Source organism: Rhododendron vialii, chromosome 5a, assembly GCF_030253575.1.
Source record: "Rhododendron vialii isolate Sample 1 chromosome 5a, ASM3025357v1".
Taxonomy (NCBI): domain Eukaryota; kingdom Viridiplantae; phylum Streptophyta; class Magnoliopsida; order Ericales; family Ericaceae; genus Rhododendron; species Rhododendron vialii.
The window spans coordinates 29,164,387-29,186,123 of NC_080561.1; the positions used below are offsets into that span (position 1 = coordinate 29,164,387).

The window sequence follows — 21,737 nt, forward strand, 5'->3', positions numbered from 1 at the left end:
TAGGCTAACTAGGCGCATTCCTTGTTCAAAATATGATTTGGTTGCTGGTCTGCTTTAATTCAAGGATGGGGTGTAATACAATTTTTATAGAGTATTTTCATAATCATTGGGTATTTTCATAATCAGATTTTATTCTTTGTTTGTTTGTCCATATTTTATTCGAAGATGGAGCATTTTTTAAAACCCTTGCTTGTATAAGGATTAAAATGGAAATAGATACTTTCAAATGTAAAACAAACATGCAAATAACAATCCTCCCTCCTAATCCCGTGCAAAACAAACATGTTCATAGTATTGATCTTCTCATTACCAATCCCAATCCTAATCCCATCTCATTATCAATCCCATCACATCTAACTCACTTATCAAACGAAGCCTAAGTTCTAACCATGTTAACTACTAACCTGACTTTTTATTTATGCATCTCCATTTGAATTAGCTCTGGATCAAGCGATAGCTTGGTCTAGACCTCAATCTGGACAGCAAAAAAAGCAAAAGAAAATCTGAACGACGAAAAAAAAGCAAACGAAATTCTCGGTATTCCTTTTTATTTTTTTTGGGTACTATGGAAATTCAAATTCTTGGTCTTACAAGCATTTGTAATATCTGTATCATTAAGGTTCACATCTTTGTATAACAGGAGAATCCATGGGAAAAGCCTACAACTAGTTCCTATACCCTGTCTTTTAATAGTCAGCTCTGCCTCTAACACTATCACATTTCAGATGGATGAATAACTAATAAATAAATAACCAAACTATAGTGTGGTTATATTCACTTCTGGTGCACAAGAATGGATCCTAAAATCATTCAATGAAATTCAAAAGTTCTCATTGGTATACCCTTCTTTCATCCTTCCAACCATGTTCATGAGCTCTTTTCTCCCACAGTGCAGAGAGCTTACACTCTTCTATAAGTCCTGCTTCCGCCTTCTCCCTTGCTTCTTCGCAAGTTTCCATTCCTGCATTGCACTTTTCTGCTTCCTTTTGGTAATGGGAAGAAGTTTTCTTTGCGCCAGTTATCAATGCTTTTGTGCGTTGCAAGTTATTGTCAGCAACATCTTTCTGTAAACTAAGTTCCTCTGCTAGTAAACTTATAGCATCCTTTCGCATCTCCTCATTCGTTTCAGGACCATTTTTACCACAATCTGCACATCATAAGCAGAAAGAATGAACATAGAAGGAAATAAACTTGCAAACTTTCTGGTCAACCGATTCCATTTACATTTATCTCAACATAGAGGAAATAATAACTAATTCTATCTTCTGATTATAAGACCACGCTAGGCCAGATTAGCTAGGACTATGGCTGCTAGGCTCATGCAGGGTAGAATGCCTTTCAATAGTTAGGACTCAGAAAGGTCTTCCTTGTTCTTACTGGAGGGTCGGAACAGAGGAGGATAGATACAAGATTGGAGCATCAGGAGTAGCCCCGGTTCCTTTGGGTGAAAGAGTTATCCCGAGGCATGTAGCTTATACTGGAACTTGGAGGGTTTACATCAAGCTAGGATGGATTAGAACCCATAGAGGATCACATCTTCTCTTTCCTTTAATCGGTTCCATTTTGTCCCTGTGGTAAATCCAAGAGTAATTCAGCAATTTGGAGCATTTTATCGTGGCTTGAATCTAATCAGAAGTACTTGTTTTACCCTCAAAGACAGATACCAAGCAAAGTTCATTTCAACTTAAAATGGTTTCCAAAGACCAAGGGATGCTTTGAGAACTGCCAACAACCGGACAGCATGAATAATTCATTACCATTGTTCCGCGCCCCCCCCCCCCCCCCCCCCCCCCCCCCCCCCCACACACACACACACACACACACACACAACAACAACAACAACAACAACAAAAAGCCTAAATAGCATATGAACTAATGCAAATCACTCAAGAGATACTCATTTTGAACCTGTTAAATAAGGATTTGCACCAGCAAAAGAAACTTAACCTGTTACCATCCATTGCACCAAGACGGAAATTTATACTTCAACTTCCTTTGTTTAGGGAATATATATCAACCACAAATCATTTCATACCACTTCAGTGGAACTCACTGCATCTTTTTGACAGTTGAATTAAATCCAGCCATGCAAGGACGAAATAATTCCCAGATTTACTGGTTAAGACCAGAAAAAGCAACTGATGCACTATCCATGAAGCAAAAAAGCAGACGTGTAGACAAGAAAAACATGAGCACGACAAATGGACTGACCTGAACGTGAGCTGTTTAAAAATCTTGCAAGAACATGGACATCGATTCAAGGTCCAGAACCAGAATAATTCTTTCTCCAAAATAAAAGATGTAGGGCTTAGTAGAACATGAGCAGCCATAGAGATACTGACAAATGATATAGAAAAGAGCAATCACACGTTATCTGTATGATGCCCAACCTACATTGCTGAATTCTATTATTCGTCAAGAGATGTTCGGAACTGTCATTGCAAGATGATATTGGATTAGAAAATTGGAACACTAAGCTTTGTTTGCTTTGGTTTGGTTTTGTTTTGGTGGACAAAAAGTATAACTGACTTCTCAGTATCACTTAACATAGTCTATCACAGCAACAACATGTGTGGGACTCACTATTCAACTTGAAATCACCAGGGCCATTTGTTGAAGAATTTGTCCCCCCTAAAGAAAGAAGGAATGGTAGGGGTTGAGGAAGCTAAAGCTCCTTTTAGTGACACACACGGTGGGGACATGGCAAAAAATAATCTTGATACAAATATTTATGGTTGTTACATATATATTTATTTAGTATGCGTACAAACATTGTTCCCACATAAAACTAAAGTTAGCAGCAACTAACACTAAAAGAAGAAATAACTCTTGAAAAATCGCAGGTCTGAAACTGATGGAAACTAACCAAGATCAACCCTTGTTAGCCAGAGCTAGCTGTGAAGGTCAGACGAGAGATACATAGGGAAGGAATAAAGAGAGAGGGTTCTGAATCTCAACTTAGGCTGGATAGGCTGGTCAAACTCATTCTATTTCTCTAAAATGACATCCTATACATTTCTAATATAGCACGTGACATGCACATACAACTCTAAAACTTTGTTTTCTAATAGTACAGCTCTCTAAAACTTTCATCCTACAATTTTTCTAATGGTACAGTCTGACAACTTTATAAATTGTTCTCTTGCAAGATATCCAAGACACCCCAGCATGTTTGATACATCTCTACTGAAGAATAACAAAGGAAATTAAATGGACACGTCATGCTGCTTATATTGCCATGTCCTCAGCATGTGAGATGGATACAACGACCACATAGGCATCTCGATGCTACATAGAACCCAGCCAATGAGTGGGGTTCAGGTATGCGTAAAAGTTGGATGCAAATGATAATAGAGTGTAACCCCAGGACACAAGTAACTATCCATATAACATTATGTTGTATTTCTTTGATTTGCTTCTGTGAAATGACATTTTCATGTAAGATGAGATTTTAAGTATATGCAAATAACATATTCAAAGCAATTATGTTGTGTAAGTATCATAAAAAGAGGGCTTCATGTACAACTAAACAACAAACTTGAACTCATAAATTTTCTTGATGGTGTAAGTCCAACTAGAAGAGTGCGCATACCATCAAACAATGTCATTTCCTTCTCCTAGGACAATAAGCCACATATTTCAAAGGCTCCATAATCTTTTTAAGAACTAGTGATGGTTTCCAAGTTTCCCAAATGCAGTCTCGAAATAAACGTGTCCTTAAGGAAAAATGTCCAAAATTTGCTATCTTCCAATGTTTTCTATCACCAAAACGACAAAACTTAATAAAGATCGATACCCCTTGCTTGTGCCTTCCCTGTTTTAGGCTGTACAAAACTGAATCTCTAGGAGGTTGATTGGTTTTTTTTTTTTTTTTAAATTCCCCTTTACTTATAGTCAAGTATCTCCAACCTTAGCTTGCTTCTCATAAATAAACTATTTTAAACTAATCACAAGAACCTAACAACAAAGAAGAGGGGCATTGCTCAAAAGTTAGCCATTGATTAAGATTCAAAGTTCCGATTGCAAGTTGAACAAGAGAATACCAGAGCAATCTGAAAATTGAAACGCATACCAGATATAAACCCATGAGTAAGTCCAAAAATTCACCACATTAGTCAATTACACAATTTGCAATCACAATTCATATACCCGAAATTGTTAACTGCACTCCCAAGGGGAGTGTGAAAATAAACTCCATATTGATCTTGGGGGTGCGGTTAACAATTTGGGGAGTGCGAAAATCACTCCCCTTAATCTGACATCTAGTCACAAAAACATTGTCGGGTGATAATCGCAATGAAGGCAATGCCTGTGGTACAATTTCACACAAAACAGAAAGAACAAAATCAGGTGAGTAATTACAGAGCAACAAAGACTCGTATTCGCAATCCGACAACTTAAACAAGACTTATGCACAATCAGATAAGTTAAACAATGCCATCAACAACAGCATATCTTGTAAACCATCAGCACTACCGAGACAAGTACTCCACATTACTCTAAAAAAACACTGTTGTATCAAGAATCTCAGTAGTTATACCAAGTGAAAAATGAACTCACCTAAGGGTATGGAGCCGATATCTGAGTAGCAATCACAATCGCATGAAGGGCATGAAGCTTGAGCACTTGAATCCTCACCCAAATGCCAGAGTCTCCCAACGAAACCGACCAGAAACAGAAGTAACAAAACCAGCCCACATCTCACAAACCGTGGACTGCACAAACTGTGGTCCGATGGGTGAGCCATTGATCCCTTTGAAAACCCTAACTAATAACGGAAAATCAATCTTGAGAAAGAAAACCCAATTAGGTTTGATGACGACGACAGGAGTGCAGAATACCCATTTGTTTCAAGCTTCAACAAACAAACCCATATAGTAGTAGTAATTGGTTTAATTGCAAAAGTAAAGAACAATCGCTATCAATAGCGACAAAACCGTTTCCAGATGTGGGTCACAATCAGAATTCAAATCTAACTCAATCATTCTTTGTTTCTTGGAAAGGAATATGAGTACATACAGATACGGTACACGTATTTTGTACTTGTTTCCGGTTTAATAAAACAATCTGAGCAGCTTATTTTAGTTTAGAATGGTTTATTATGGGTTTCTGTAAAAATTCGACTCAATCAACTATTGGTAGACACGTTTATGAAACATTCAACTTTTTTTTTCAGAAATCTAAGCCAAAATCTATTGTGATCAAAATGAGCGGGGACTCTGATTGAGGGATTTCACACCACCAGTAAGTAAAAAACGACTAAGATGAAGCCAAGTAAAAACTATTTTGATCAAAATGAGCGGCTCATATCGTTTGGGGGACTCGAGATGGTTCCAAAATCCATATATGTGTTGTATATACATTTATTACATTTATATAGCAGCTCTGTTATGTATTTCCTAGAGAGGAAAATGTAAAATGAAGAGTGAGACCTAATCTCAACAAAAGAGAACTTTTTTTTATTTTAAAAAACTTTTGGATGAAAGTCATATTTTTATTTTTTTTTTGCCAATTCTTCTCATAGAGACAAACTACAATACTAATTTACAAAATTTTGAAGCAAAATAAATGCAAAAAAAATTTAAACAAGAAAAAAAAGCCCAAAAAAGATATATATATTTTTAGGCTGCTGATTTTGCCACTCTCTTTTTTGTTAACGTCACTTTTTTGCAAAGTGTATTTTTGCAAAAATACGTTTGCAAGGGAGTGACGTTAACAAAAAAGGGAGTGGTAAAATCATTTTCCTATTTTTAGTGCTAGTGGATTGTAATTGGTAAATTATAAACACTCCCTCTGAGGTTTTGAGTAAATACAGTGATCTCCTCATAGTTTTGCAAATTACAACTTCTATTTCACAGTCAATCAGGATTAGGCTCCGTTTAGTTGTTAGGACTATTGTACAGGAAAGTTATTTTTAGGAAAAGTGAAGTAAAGGAAAATGAAAGCTATTTTATTATTAGTATTCATTTGACAAAAGAATTTTGTAAGAAAACTAAAGTTTAGTTGTTCATTTGTCGGGAAAATTAAGACACTTATAAGAAACTTCTTTATTTTTATTCCCATGGCTAATTTTAAATAAAAGTAACTTTGAGAGCTAAATAATGAGTTATCATATTTCAAAAATTAACACATACGAAAAATATATTTTATCTAATGCAAAGTGGAAAAAAATTTAATACACTAGCTAACTGGAATTCCAAGATGAAGAAACCATAGAACTATATTTATGGGCCACGAAGCCAAAATGTTCTGGCGGCATTTTTTTTGGTATTGGCACCATTCTCTTTTTTCCTTACCCGCCAATTATTTTGGCACCATAATGGGTATTATTTTCTATATATACCTTCTATCAAATTACACATGCTTTAATATATATGCATCTTTAACTGAAAAAAAAAATTCTCTAACAAGTACTAAGGGATTGTTTGATAATTCAATTCAGAACTTAATTAGAACTGAATGTCAAGCCATAAGAAGTTAAGTAGGTTTGATAATCAAATTTCACATTACTAAATTTTTTAAGTGACTCTTTAAGCTAAATCTTTTATACTTAAAAAATAATTAGCCCGGTGCTTAATTCTAATTGAATTTATCAATACTAGCACACCACCTCATTCTCCACCACCAAAACCCTCTCATATCGCTTGTCACCACCACCACTCCACCATTATCTCTCCGCCGCTTGAACCACTATAACCACGACCACCCTTCATCACTTTAACGCCGCAATCTTTCTACCACTGCCACCAATACATGCAACAACCATATCTCCATCACCACAACCTCCCTGTTTCCTGGTCACCACCATAACCCACCATTGCCACTGTCACCACTAGCACCACTCTCCGTCGACACCATCCTTCCACTGCACTATTGTTTTTGATCAGCAAAAGTAACATGTTATTAGGGGAAAGGGGAGTGGATCCTCCCACTGCATTATTCCATTACAACCACCACCACCTCGCCAGGGGTGGAGTTAGGATTCGGATACGAGGGTGGCACCGCAATTTATTCATACAAGTGTGGACATCCACATGTTTGTGAATTTAATTTTTATGTCAAAATACACTCACTATAATCCAAAAGAAACATGTAATAAAAATACTAAACTTTTGGAGAAAAAAATTAATGTCCAAACATGTTAGAGCATCCGCAGTGGAATAAGCAAAAGTGAATAATCAAAACACGTCACATCAGATTTTGATTATCCATTTAGAGGTTGCTAAAGTTAGCAATGTCAAATCTCACATTGGTTATTTTTTGTTTATAATCAAAACCAATGGGACCATTGCTTCCTTCCTTGAGTTTTCTCCAAACTTTTCCCCTTCATTTCACGTAAATCTTTTGAAAAACTAGTTTATGTTAAAAACAGTTTTTATAAAAAAACATTTGTTCTTGAAAAAAAAAACAGTTTATTAAACAGTTTTTGGAAGGAAAAAAAACAGTTTAAGTTAAAAACATTTGGATAAAAAAATAGTTTATGAAAAATAAATGTGTAAAAATACAGTTTTGTGTAAATACAATTTTTTAAAATTTTAAAAAAAAAATTGATAAAAATAAAATAAAATACAAAGTTCATATAAAGACGATTTTTTTTTTTTAGAAAAAGTTTCTGAAAAGAATAGTAAGAATAGTTTTTTATAATTATTTTTTGAAAATATTGTTGAGAGAGAATTTTTTTGTGTAATAATGAGTGTATTTCATTGAGAAAATGTAGGAATCACTAAATTTGGTTATTGGCAAAAAGTTGCTAGTTTTGATTATTCAAAAACTAAAATTTGATGAGTTGCTAAGAGGTTGTTAAGTTTGGTTATTCCAATGTGAGCACTTTTTTGAGCAAATGTTGTTAACTTTAGCAACTTTTTGTTTTGCTTATTCCACTGTGGATGCTCTTACGTTCCTCTCCAATTAGTGGAAAAAATACAAAAGGGATTGATTTCTACACCTTTTTTTTTATAACCACACTTCCTTTTTTGGATTTTAGTATTGAAAGCGTATGTATTTTTTTGCTAAAAGATAAAAAATGGAGTGTGAATATCAAAATAGGGAGTGTAGAAATCAATTCCCAAATACAAATCATGTGAGAATTTTTAATATAAATACTAAACTTATGGGAAAAAAATTCAGCCTGCAAATATGTTACGTTCCTCTCCAATTAGTGAAAAAATACATACTATGTGGGAATTTATGCAAAAAGAAACATGCAAAATACTAAACTTGTTGGGAAAAAAAATTAATGTCCAGATGTGATAAAATTCTTCTCCAATTAGTGGGAACAAATACAAATCATTTGGAAATTTATTCAAAAACTTTAAATGAGAGAGAGAGAGAGAGAGAGAGAGAGAGAGAGAGAGAGAGAGGTTTTACTAAACCACTGAGATAAAGTGACCGTTGTGTACATTCTTTGCACTTTTATATTTAAAGCTTTCTCGGTATTTTTTATTTTATTTTTGTATTTTTCAAATGGGGGTGGCACGTGCAACCTCCCCCATACTAGCTCTGCCCCTGCACCTCGCTACCACCAATTGCCATGACCACCATATCTCCACCATACCTTCCACCGCTACAACTACCACAATTACTCATAGTTGCCATCATTCTTTTTCACCACCACCCCCTTTGCTAAACAATAACCTAGCCACAACCCCACCACCACCTGCCGCCATCACCACCCAAGGTTCTGAATACTGTACCGGCAATTTGGTACTGATTTTCTTACCGGTACGATACGTACTGATACCTGACAGTTATCAGGTATCTTTTCGGATTTAGCGCTACTACCATTATAGATGGTTAGAACTTCTAAATTGATAAATTTTTCACAATTCATCATACTAGTAACTTAATCACAAAAATTACCCTCACACTATATTATCATTATATTATTCAAATTACCATTCTAAATCCTTTTCCTTTTTTTAGTTCTACATTCCTTGAGTCCTTGCACTTAGCAGTCACACTTAGTCTTTAAAACGTTAAATCAATGAAAGGGTAATTTTGTCATTGTGTCGGTTTTAGGGTTCCCATTTATAAGCATCATCTACCCTTGCTGTTTTCGTATCACTCTTGCGCCTAAGGTTTATGCCCCCCCCCCCCCCCCCGCTCTCTCTCTCTCTCTCTCTGCCATGGTAGAACAAATAGATTTCTCTCTCCCTCCGATTGCGATCATGCGTTTGATCCCCCCCCCCTCCCCTCCTCTCTCCCTCTCTCTCTCTCTCTGCCATGGTAGAATAGGTAGATTTCTCTCTCTCCCTCTGATTGCGATCATGCGTTTGATATAGAAACGAACAATGGTTTCTTTGAGGAAAGAGATTGGCCGGACTGACTGATAACCCAATCAGTCAGTGGCAATGCAAAATATCGAGCGAAATCAACGGTAATTGTTGGTATTTTCCGGTAACCGCCGGTATTGGAGGTAGGTTTCTCTCTCTCCCTCTGATTGCGATCATGCGTTTGATATAGAAACGAACAATGGTTTCTTTGAGGAAAGAGATTGGCCGGACTGACTGATAACCCAATCAGTCAGTGGCAGTGCAAAATATCGAGCGAAATCAACGGTAATTGTTGGTATTTTCCAGTAACCGCCGGTATTGGAACTGAGACGGTATTTGGAGTGCATGTTACCAATCTCGCACAAATCCTATATGTACCAGCCGGTATAGTACGGGATTCACAACCTTGTCACCACCTTATCTCCACCACACCACCACATGTAGTCAACACACCTCTCCACCAGGGACGGAACTAGGATTTCATAAACGCGGGGGCCGAACTAGGAATAACAAGATTTTAAAATTTCAAGGTTTGAGAATCTAATGGTTTATTTGGTTTAGGTTTTGAGCAAGGTTTTTTTGAGTAATGAGTGCAGAAATATAGAAAGAGAAATGAGATTAATTAAGAAAGGAAAACTTATGGGAGACCGTGTGCTGAGAGAAATTGGGTTTTGGAACCCAAAACGAACACATTCTAATAAGTGTTTTTAACCCAAAAAAAAAAACTAATTTTAATATTAAAATTTAGAGAAAAAAAAATTTCCCGAAACGATGCGGGGACCGTGGCCCCCATATGCCGATACATGGATCCGTCTTTACTCTCCACCACCACCACCTCCGCTAAAAATGAATTGGGGGATGGTGCTGTGCAGTGATGTGCGCAGTACCGTGTTGCACATCTCTGAGCCGTCGGATCGTGCATCCGACGGCTCGGATCTCATCTCGGCAATGAACGTACGGCTCTCATCGTTGGTTGTCAAGATGAGATCCAAGCCATCGGATGCACAATCCGACGGCTCGGAGGTGCGCAACATGGTGCACTTCACTGCATAGTACCAACCCGAAGTCTGCTAAAAACTACCTGCCACCACCATGACCACTTTCTCTCCATCTATCACTCCACCACATGCACTCGCTGCCTTTCTACCGCCATTGTACCACCACAACCACCACAAACACATGGCGAACATTAATAAAATGAATCGAGCATAATTAAAAAGTACATATCACAATTTATTGATCTTTTATCATATTAAAATTTTTATTCAGCTCTTTAATTTTTTTAGTATTAAACAGCATTCAATTTAAAAGATTCAACATTCAGTTTTGAATTAACACTTTTATCAAACATCACCTACTTGCTTTGGATTGGATTTTCAAAACTTTTGTACTTGTTTTGGCCGCATGCACATATCACACATTGTCCTCACTATGTTCCGTTCTTTTGGCCCTCGTTGGCCTTCGCTTGTCGTCAGCGTCCATAGGCCGCTTGTTGGCATTTATCTTCTGGCGATAGCATAGTCGTTGTGTATTTTGTGTTTTGCTGGTCAATACACTGTGTGTTCTGTTCCTTAGGCCCTAATTTGGTCTTCGCCCATCTCTGGCGTGTCTTCATTATTGTAACGGCGACAACATAATTGTATTTTTTACCTTATTATTATCAATGCATTTCTTTGGTGTTCTAAAAACAAAACTTTTGGCATAACTGTGACACACTACTGTCCTTTTCACAAATATCTATCACCACCCTTTTCGAGTCAATTTCTGTGTCCACAGGCTCCACACCTCCTCGTGTTCTCGCTGTAAAGGACTTTGGGGGCTGCTATAAGGACTTTGACGGGAGTATTCAACCGTGCTCAATTTTATCGTTCAAAAAGTATTTTAAATTGTTCGAATTTTAAAAAACTCTTTGCTGAAAGAATTTTTTTTTTAAATTCAGACCATTAACTACTGAGATGGACGATAAAATTGAGCGCTGCTAAATGGGGCAAGCCCCCAAAGTACTCGCTATAAAAGTTCAACAACTTGTCCACATGTCAAAGCTGGAAGACACCCTGCCAACTTGAATTCTGCACCAAATGAAATGAAAAGCGGCCTTTTCCCTTCCGGCCCCCATCATAGACTTTTCTTTATCCTCATCCCCAATCCCACTCTTGATCTTGGCTTTCAACATGAGCCTCATGACTTAGTGTCGGTGAACAAATAGAAAAAGCCCCCAGATTAGTCCGGTTGGTTGGCGGGATTGTTTTCTACTCAATTGCTCAATGTTCAATTCTTGCAGTCAGGTCATAAAAAAGTAATTTATTGTGAATTCTCGGGTATCAACATGGATAACTTGTTCTGTGAGCGACTGAAGTGGAGATTATTTGAAATGCGTATAAACTGGTCCGAACATCCCTAACCATGGAACCAAAGGCTCTTTGATTCCACTTCCTTATTAAAGTTATATAAACACTGGGGAAATAGGCTTAGAAATCGATTTGATCATTTACTTGTTGGATATAATTATAGATTTTCCTTTCAAAGTAAGCAAATACGCAAAAATGAAAGCTATACGATTTAGCTCGTACTTATTTGGGTCGACATTAGAATAAGTAAGGCCGCTGTCCACTTGACGGGAAAGAAAAGTGTATAAAAAATTGTGGACTCAGCATTTTAACTTTTATATTAAGATTATTATTATTTTTCCCTCAAAAGTACTTGTCGTGTGAGAAGAACAAAACTTAGTAAGAATCCTATTTTGTTCTAATTTTGTAAACAATTGAACAACTATATTAGATTTTCTTATAGATTTCTTTTATATATCAAAATGAATATACAAGAAAAATAAATTTTCTATCTTTTTTTAATTGTGTGATAAATACACAATTGAACAACCATATTAGATTTTCTTAGAGATTTCTTTTGTCATACAAAAAAAATGACCGGAAAGGGCTTCATCCCTCACCGGAACCTGACTGTATATATATATATATATATATATATATATCTCTCTCTCTCTCTCTCTCTCTCCAAACTTGAGTTTGTTTAGCTCTGCTGACGCAAAGTCCTCATCTCCTGCTATCGTTTCGAGACTTAAAAGAGTCCCACCGTTGCATACTTATTAAGGGGCACGCGTTTTCGGTTTTGGAAAAAAATTTATTACAATCAAGTTGTTAGCTGTTTTCGGCAGTGAATAACTTGTTGAGAAATATCAAGTTGTTTTCGATAATGAATAAGTTGTAGATGAGTATGCGAGTGAAAAAATAATTGAGAAAGAAATTATTGTTGACAAATTGTTAATAATGTGAACAACGAGCTAAAATGATCTCCGTTTTTTCATCAAAAACTTAGTAGAAACACCCCTAGTTAAGTGTATGTATAGATTGTTTTGAATAGGGGTAGCATACTGTGTAAGCGTAGCGGTACATACATAGCGGTAGCGGAACTATTGAATGATACGTAGTGGAAATCGGGTGAAGCGATCGTGTAATTTTTAGAATTATTTTTAGCACTCAAAGCACCAATAGGCAGCCGTAGCGGCTGTAACGATGCGTAACTGAAACTGACCGATACGGGTATTAATTTCGGATAGCACCGATATTTACTCATAAACGAATGCTTCCATAGTTATCTTCTGAATAATATCTTTGTGGTCTTATTTGTGCATTAATTAACCTAGTTGGAATGTTCCCTTGTAGTGATCATGTCCTTTGCTGTGTGTCCTTTTTAATGATTATCTCATTTCCTTTAACTTGACAAAATTATTTTTTTCGCCAAAAAATAATAATATTTTATACAATCATTATAATTATTAAATAATCATGAATAACATAACGATGATACTATATACTCACTCCGTCCCCTTTTTAATGTCCCTTTTTAATGTCCAGTATTTCATTTTGGGCTGTCCCTTAATAATTGTTCATTTTGTAAAGTTAGTGGGTAAAAGTGGGTATATTTCCTATTTTGCCCCTAAAAGTAGATTCCTTTTTGAAAAGTTAGTGAGTAAAAATATAATAATGATGTCACCATAGAGGGTAAGTAGGGAAAGTGGAGGTAAAAGTTGATGTGAAATGTGTAATGATGATATTTTCTTAATAAGTTGAAGTTACGAAGCGGGACACTTAAAAAGGGACGGAGGGAGTATATATATATGTGCGTGTGTGACACTTTATATAGACCAACCACAACTTGTAAACATTTCTTATGTGTATCTAATTTGCTACACGCATCTTATACTTCTTCCTTCCCCAATTAGTTTTTTTTTTTTCCGAATAATTGCACCGATTCGATATCAAAAAATGATATGTATATCTCCTTAATTTATCATAAAATCTTTACACCTTTTGATTGGTGAAATATGTTAAAAATTATTCATGTAAATATATTACTATTTTTTATCTGATAGTGAACATGCTTATTTAACAAAAACAAAAAACAAAAAATTGGTGGAAAAGAAGTACCAAGAGCATAAATAGCATAAATGTGGCGACAAAATACAGATAGTCTATGCCCACCGCTCAACATTCACCGTTCTCCCCACTATTCTCAATCTCATCGTCTAAAACTGTTTCGGATAGTCCAGATTTTAAAAAACTCTTAACTCTACTCTTCCCTGAAATAATTTTTTTTTAAATTTTAACCATTAATTACCAAAAAGAACAATAAAATATTAAACAATGAATGTTGAGCAGTAAAACAGAATGATGTGGTAGCACTGCCAAAACAAATACTCCATATTAATATTGACCCACATCCTCACACACAACAGTACCCATCACACGTGCTCTAAATTTGTGAGTATATCCTTCCCTGCCACGTCACGCATTCTTGTAACCTCATCTTATCGTCAAACAATGCTGGCCCCACGCATGCAGATTATGGTGGAGGTTGTGGTGGTGATGGTGGTGGCTCGCCACCTCATGACACCGCCCGAAACCGTCTCCGCCACCATTCAGCACCGCCGGAAAAACCCACTTCTCCCTTACCGCCAGCTCCTCTTCTTCCTTAACAATATCTTCAATTTTTCCTTCATCCACGTTTTCTTCTTCTTCAATAATAATATTATTATTATCAATATCAACCTTTTCCTCTTCCTCATGATCCTCTTCAACGTCAGCCACGTCTCTGACCATATCCAATCTCAACCGTCCATCTTGGCGGGAAGCATGGAGAACCTCCGTCCTGTCAATCTTCACCTCCGTGAGCTCCAACCTCCCGTCTCTCCTCACCGGCCGGAGGAAAAAACTCGGCCTCCCGTCCCGATTCAACGACGACAACGGAGGCGGGAACTTCCTAGCCTCCACCTCGTCTCTCCTCCCTCTCGTCCTCTTCCATTTCTTCCGCGCTCCTGCCCTCGATCCCCGCTCTTCGCTCGTAATTCTCTCCATCACCTGATCATCAACCCTCCTCTCATCGGAGCTCTCGAACCCTAAACTCTCCGTGCACGACATCAGCCCGTTGACGCTCCCTCCGACCTCGTCAAGAAACCCTATCCCGCCGGGGTCTGTTTTCGTGACGGTGGTGTTGGCCGTTGGAGGAGGTGGCGGCGGTTTAATGGCCGCCGAGTCGACGACATTGGTTGGGTTGTGGGTATTATCAGAGAAAGTGATGAAACCGAGGCCGGAGACCGATGACGGAATAATCCGGCGGCCGCGGAGGGAGCTTTGCAATTGTTGGTCTAACATTTGGGTTCCATTGTTGTTATTGTTTTCCTTGGCAGAAAAAGCTAAAAAAGAGTGTACACTTTTGATGCAAAAGTTGAGCATAATTTGTTAAGAGATGATGTAAAGATAGGAGGAGGGATGGACATTAGGGTTGCGGAGAGAATATGGGATGAGGGTATTAATAACATCCTCACACATGAAGATAGGAGGAGAGAGAGAGAGAAGAGAGAGAGAGAGCGTGAGATGAGGGTATATGGTGGGAAAAGGTGCCAACGTAACCAAGAGGGAGAAGTTTTTCAGTGCCACGTGGGCACGGCCACTTGGTGCCGAACACGATCTCGGCCATCCAAACGTATTTTAGACGATTCAGATTTGTTTGAGTAATTTTTTAATGTTAAGTTACCAAAACATCACCTCAAGTTCAAATAAATCTGAACCATCCAAAACACATTTGGACGGTCAAGATACGTGTTCAACATCACATTACCCAACACCACATTACCCGTGCCCACCCGGCACTGAAAAATTTCTCCACCAAGAGAGCTAGCTGGCTTTGATGAGGAGAGGAATCGGTGCCGGGTCCCACGTAAGAGATGGGGGATACTTGTATTTTTAGGCATTGGACTTTGAACCACTATATACCCCCAAAGATTTGCCTCATATATAACTCTTTCCACTCTTGTTTCCTATCCTCATCCTTTTTTTTTTCTTTCATGTTTTTTTCTTCCTTTTTATTGTGTTTTGGATTAATTTGGAGGAGATAATCAACTGGGGGAGAGATTATTCGTTGCCCTTTGGGACACTACGTGGCGATGTCTCAGATTTCTCTTCACTATATTTTGTTGAGGGGTCCATACATTTAGTTTCAAATTTTACAAAAATATATAGTTGAGAAGAGGCCTGAGGCACCACGTAAAGGTTCCCCGGGATATTGAATAGTTTTTCCAACTAGTGGAAGTTTGTGAACATCCCGATGTACTTATATTTTGTACTTTCATAATTCATACATCTTTTTGGACGGTTCATAACCACACACACAAAAAAAAAAAAAACCAACAACTATGGGTACACCACATTATAGGGGACCCTTCTCAGAGTTCCACATAAATGACTTTTGGATCCGTTCAATTTATTTAAAACATATTTTTATAAGTTTTTGTAAAAAAAAATCAGCTCATTCGAAAATTGGTAAGGTCTTGATTGATTTTTATACTTGAGTTTGTAGAAACAAAAGTTGAATGAATTATCAAACCCTTTCAGCTGGTATAAGAATAAGCTGATTTTTAGTGGAGACTTTTAAAAAAATATTTCTAAACGGTTTTGATCAGTAGTACTGTGGAATCTAAAATGGGTCCCATGCAATGTGGTGTGGTATGGTGTACACCATAGTTTGGCTCGGTTAATAATTCAGATATTGAACCCATTTTTTTGCCAGTTGGGAGGAAAAAGGAGAACCATTATTTTCCCACTTGACAAATTAAAAAAAAAAAAAAACTATTATTGTCCCATACCCTGAATTGTTGGGAGCATCGATTTCTTATCCATCGTGCACTGAAAATTGACAAATTTAAAAAAAGCTATTATTGTCCCATTATACATTGTGGTATTATGAATTCAAAAGATATTACTTCCTACATCCCTATTTGTTTGTCCGATCTCGGATTTCCAACTTATTAAAAAAACCAAATTTGATTCATTGATTTGAAAATTTTCATACATAATCTGATCTATTGATTTGAAGATTTACGTACATGATCTGATCCATTGATTTGAAAATTTACATAATTTGATCTATTGATTTGGAAATTGGACAATCAATTTAGGACATGTATAAGTTAAACAGGGGACAAACAAATCGGGACGGATGAAGTATTAGTCATGAGAGGCTTCTAAAACATCGCAGTGTCCCAATTTCCTCGTCGATCGCATATTGGTATACGTATGTTGTTTCTCACATAAAAAGGGAAGACTAAAATTGAGCTAAACTTCAATTTCTTTAATAGAAGGATACGAATGTAAGTCCAGGTAAATATGGTACCGTAGGGATCAATAGGTTTTGAGTTACTTAATTTAAAATTAGTTTTTAGTTTAACTCGATAGGATTTGATTGGAGTTTGATTCAGATTAGGAAGCTCGTAGGGTTTTCAATCTTCCCAATTCAAAACTATTTTTGTTTGTGCCAAGAATGAAGTGCATAAAACCTTTTGTATTATGTTCAATGTACAAGGCTTTTGAATTGAATTTGATAATTAATTTATCCTAGTACTTGTGGAATAATTAAATTTAATTAACCAGTTAGAATATTGAACTAGGGATGGTGCTGTGCACATTCAAACTGTCCGTCTCGGCAATATTAATGGTGCTAGAGTGATTGGTTTGTCTTATGTATGCTAGACCCGGTATAGCTTATGGTACGTGTCAGTAAGCTAAGTAGGTACACAAGTAACGTCCTAGTCATTTTCATTGGCATGTTGTCCTATCCATAAATGTTTAAAACATTTTAAAGACGACTATAGACTGTCATGATATGCATTATGCATGGTACGTAGATATCCTTCTGTACTAGATGAGTATATACTCAAGATGCTAGTCGGATCGCTTACACCGACGATCAAGCGTATGTCTACCGATTGGTAAATTTTTATCCTTTGCGGAGGAGCTGGTTCTTGGGGATCAAAGAACAGACATGTATTACAGATTTGACAATGGTATGTTGTTGGGTTTGTAGCCCTAGCTTCATGTAGCAAAGGGGCGAATGACTACAAAATTTATTGTTAGAAATTCCAATTTGCTAAGTCTAGGCATGTTGGCATGAGATATATGTAGCTATGTTAGACCTTGATCACGGGTGGTGTGATCGATATTGATTTTCTACGTCCCGTCTAGTAAAATTAGGCAAATTAATCCTTTCACAAAAGGATCGCGACTTGCAAGAGATTTGGCGTCAAAAACATCAAAGGAATTGAACTGAAGCCCATAAAAAAATGGTCGCCAAATGATAAAACCTCAACTCAGCACTTGAAAGATCTTGAGTTCAACGATTAAAGTGTATCATGACTAATGGCCGGTAATTGCAAGCACTTATGTTAAAAGTTTGACCAAAGGTGGAAAGCGCTTTGGTACATGTAAAATAACAAACGAAAAATCTAAGAGGACCGACTGCTAGTAAACCGACAGGAATGAGGGACCTGGAGCGGATGATCCGAGCCGTTCAAAAATTAAAAAAAAAAAAAAACCGAGTGGGTTCGTTAGAAATCAACTCAATCTAATATGTGTAGGTGCTTGATCCAACTTCCATTTTTTCATTTAGCTTTCAGTGACTTGAAGTCTTTGTATTTCTGGAATTCCAAACGAATTTTATTCTTTGTATTAGCCAAATAAATGCCAACCAAATTAGCCAGGCTTGCCCTAGGTAGGCACTATATATGCATGGTGGAAAGCATACAATTTTATGCTGTTAGAGACAGATTGAAGAAGGGTTGTGATTCTTGAGTTTACTTTTACAGACTCGATCAATGCAAAAACAAGCTAGCTTCAACCACATGCCCAAAATTCTATTTTCAACCTTCGTCCCAGAAAGAACCAAAGTTCTATTGTCAGTCTACTGTTAGGGTTCCATTCAAGTGATCTTGATCTGAGACTTATACCCACTTAGGTGTCTGCTCCATCCTAAGGTTTAAGTTTCGATTCTCTTTGCCAATAATTCTTGGGGCCACCTCACCTAACTGTGGGAAGGGCTGTAGGGATTAGTCTGAGATTCACCCAAGCAGGACACCCTACATTACCAAAAAACAAAATTCTATTGTCAAACCTTAGTCATACAAAGAACCAATCATTAACCAAAATTCTAATTTCAATGAAGCGGAAAGAAATTACCAAGCAAACACATTCTTTTTACATAATTACTCCTATATTATAGTCACACTTTTGATAATATTTCCAAATTAACACACAAAAACCAACTTGCATATAATTCCAATGGAACTGATGAGAAGGACATGTAAATATACAATTTCGTGGACTCACTCACTCTTTGTAAGCTTTGCGAGAGTATCATGCAAAAGGAGGCTCCGGCATCATCATGTCAGATACATCATCTTTCCCCGGGAGTCAGGTGGGCATACCCGATCCCTCTCCGCGTAGTTGGGAAGAGAACGAACAGAAAGCTCGACAAAACGCCAGCCCCCAGCGGCAGATTCATCACCAACACATTCTCATCAACTCCAGCTCCAGGGAAAAGGCACCCCTGCACCTCGGAATCGCTCAGAGCGAAGATCAAGAACACAAACAGCGACATAAAGGCGTGAACGAAGTCGACGCAACTGATTTTATACCTCGCCAGATCCTTCGCTCCCTCCCTCTCCTCGCCGTCGCAGTTGAAAATGTACAGGCCCTTGAAGGTGGCGATACCGTAGTACAACCTCCCGTTGCAGTCGGTGAAGCTGTCCGTGAAGGAGGAGAGGAAGCAAAGGTCGGCACAGAACACGATAAGCGATGCGGTGAGGTACTTGTTTGTGATTTGGCAGTCGCCGCCGTTGGAGAATGATGGTAATAGAGCTTGGAATGCAAGGACCGTGCCTGTTGGGAGAAGGTTTGCCAGGGTGGCGGTGGCGGCTAGGATTTTGTGAAGTAGGCGGCCGTTGGAACCGCGTTTTGCCGGAGGTGGTGGTGGTGGTTCAGCCATTGAGACAGGGGAGAGAATTTGTTTTGTTCTTGTAGAGAGACAGAGAGGGGTTTGGATTTGTTCTGGGGTTAGTTATGTTTGTTGGGAGGGTGATGTAATTATGTAACAATGAGGAGAATGAAGGAGAGTTAAACATGTGAACTGTGGAACTTTTTTGAAAGGGGTGTAGTAAGGGATTGTACAAAACTGCTGCCTAAAATTTTCTGGTATAAGTAACCGAAGAGACGTGAGATTTTGTTGTTTTCAGAGGATACTGAGTTTTGTGAGTACAAGTTATAAAACCACAAGGTTGAGTATTTTTTGATAACCGGATGTCCAGGCCAGCTTGTGAAAACCTTGACTAATTCCGAAATCATGAAGTTAACGACCGGACAAGCCTCGAGTAGCCCGAAGGTTTCGAATAATTGGCTTTCGTGAAATTCGAACTTGCGACTCTTGGACATACCGGCTCATTGGGGTTAGTATTGATGAGGTATTTGTTAATTAATTACCGGACAAACCTTTAGTGGCTTTCTATTGCCTACTTGGCCAAACCTATTGCGGTTAGCATTAATCTATATATTAGTCGAGTGTTCTTCAATTTTTCCTCTTTAACAGTTTCCTGCTGGCCCGAATACGTAATATTAATCTTGTTTGTAAAGTACTAAGTCTATTAGTATTTTTTTCCTTTCCTTTTAATACTCTATCTGTCTCAAAATATTTATCTAGTCTGTAAAACAGTATCTTAAAAATTTTATAATTTTTTGCTTGAAGAATTCAAATTTTTTTCAATAAATTACTAGACATCAATGCGTCTTTTAATTTATAAAAAAAGTTCAAATTTTTTGTTGAAAAAATTACGTAATTTTTAAGACATCGTTTTGCGGACCGTACAAACATTATGGGACAGGGGAGTACTAACTAGCAGATGAGTGCATGCAAAATTCTCCCAATTAAAAGGAACTTTAATTTGAAAAGAGACTGAGAGACAATTCATGTTCTTTGTTGGTATTTGCACATGAACAATAGTACTCTCTCTGTCCCATAATGTTACCCTTTCGGAATTGCATATATATTTCAATCTACAATGTTTTAGGTGATTTTCCAAACATTGTTTAATAGAACTATTTGAAATCTATCCAACAAAATCCATTTTGCTTTTAAAAACATTGTGAATTAAAGGATACAGACAATTTCCCCATATGGCTAGAATAGTGAAAGTGTCCAACTTTTTAGGACAGAGAGAGTATAACGATGTTATGTAGACATTCGCTTAAATGTAGTGATAGAATGGTACAAACCTGATTCTTTTTAAGCCTGTTCGACTTCCAGCACATAACAGCAACAAACAGAGAGATGAAGGATCAAAGTCCACAAGAAGGGTCTATACAACCAGATGGCTATAGAGGAATGCAGCCCATAAGCATCCTATCTATATATTCCTCAGCATGCAAAACCCATTTTAGGCATGATATATAGCTACGAAAAACGCTGACCCCAGTTGATCATATGCCATACTCCTATCAAGATTCAAAGCCAAAGAAAAGGTTCGACCATACCTGGTATTTTTTTATGTAGCGCGGAGCTATCTGAGGACCAAAATCATTGTTCATGCGATAAAAAGCACATTGGCTTTCACTGAGAATACGAGGCAAGAACTACTGAAGCCTTTTCACCAACACCATGAAAGGAACCTTGTAAGGTGAATTGCAGAGACTCGTATAGCAGAGTTTCTCCGTGTTCACATGACACTGAACTTTGGGATAAGCACAAAAGTGGGTGCGGTTGATGCTTCGATGGAGATGCCCCAAGAATAAAGAAATTCCCTGAAGGAGAAAACCTGCCCCCACGACTTCAGGTCCTGGCGCTTTGCTAGGATGCATGTGAAAAACAGCTTTTTTAACTTCCCTGAAGGAGATAGATTTAGCTGAAAAACTGTTGGCAGCACTCTAACTTCTATGATAAACACATTGAAGCACTGATTCCAAGTTTTAGACCACTTCAGAAGTGACATTTTTCTTCATATAGTCACAAGCATTGTCTTCGCTGCCTGCTCTGCTTTCCTCCATGTCCCTGCTCCATCTTCAAGCCCAAACCAGGCAATAACGCTGCTCTCTAGAAGATTCGGCATGAGAAAGCCGTGTTCTTATCCCC

At 37.6% G+C, this 21,737-nt stretch overlaps 3 protein-coding genes across 3 annotated transcripts; all 3 read right to left on the reverse strand.

The window, feature by feature from the left end:
• Positions 1-514: 514 nt before the first annotated feature.
• Positions 515-4,985, reverse strand: LOC131327358 (uncharacterized). Its single transcript, XM_058360474.1, has 2 exons — positions 4,561-4,985; positions 515-1,147 (listed from the first exon to the last, which is right to left on the reverse strand). The coding sequence occupies exons 1-2, from the start codon at positions 4,745-4,747 to the stop codon at positions 831-833; spliced, it is 504 nt and encodes a 167-aa protein (XP_058216457.1). The 5' UTR covers positions 4,748-4,985; the 3' UTR covers positions 515-830.
• An 8,729-nt stretch (positions 4,986-13,714) lies between these two features.
• Positions 13,715-15,136, reverse strand: LOC131327365 (uncharacterized). The gene has a single exon (XM_058360502.1). The coding sequence runs from the start codon at positions 15,020-15,022 to the stop codon at positions 14,093-14,095; it is 930 nt and encodes a 309-aa protein (XP_058216485.1). The 5' UTR covers positions 15,023-15,136; the 3' UTR covers positions 13,715-14,092.
• Positions 15,137-18,861: 3,725 nt separating this feature from the next.
• LOC131327367 (protein DMP4-like) lies at positions 18,862-20,119 on the reverse strand. Its single transcript, XM_058360507.1, has one exon. The coding sequence runs from the start codon at positions 19,602-19,604 to the stop codon at positions 19,014-19,016; it is 591 nt and encodes a 196-aa protein (XP_058216490.1). The 5' UTR covers positions 19,605-20,119; the 3' UTR covers positions 18,862-19,013.
• Positions 20,120-21,737: the final 1,618 nt, after the last annotated feature.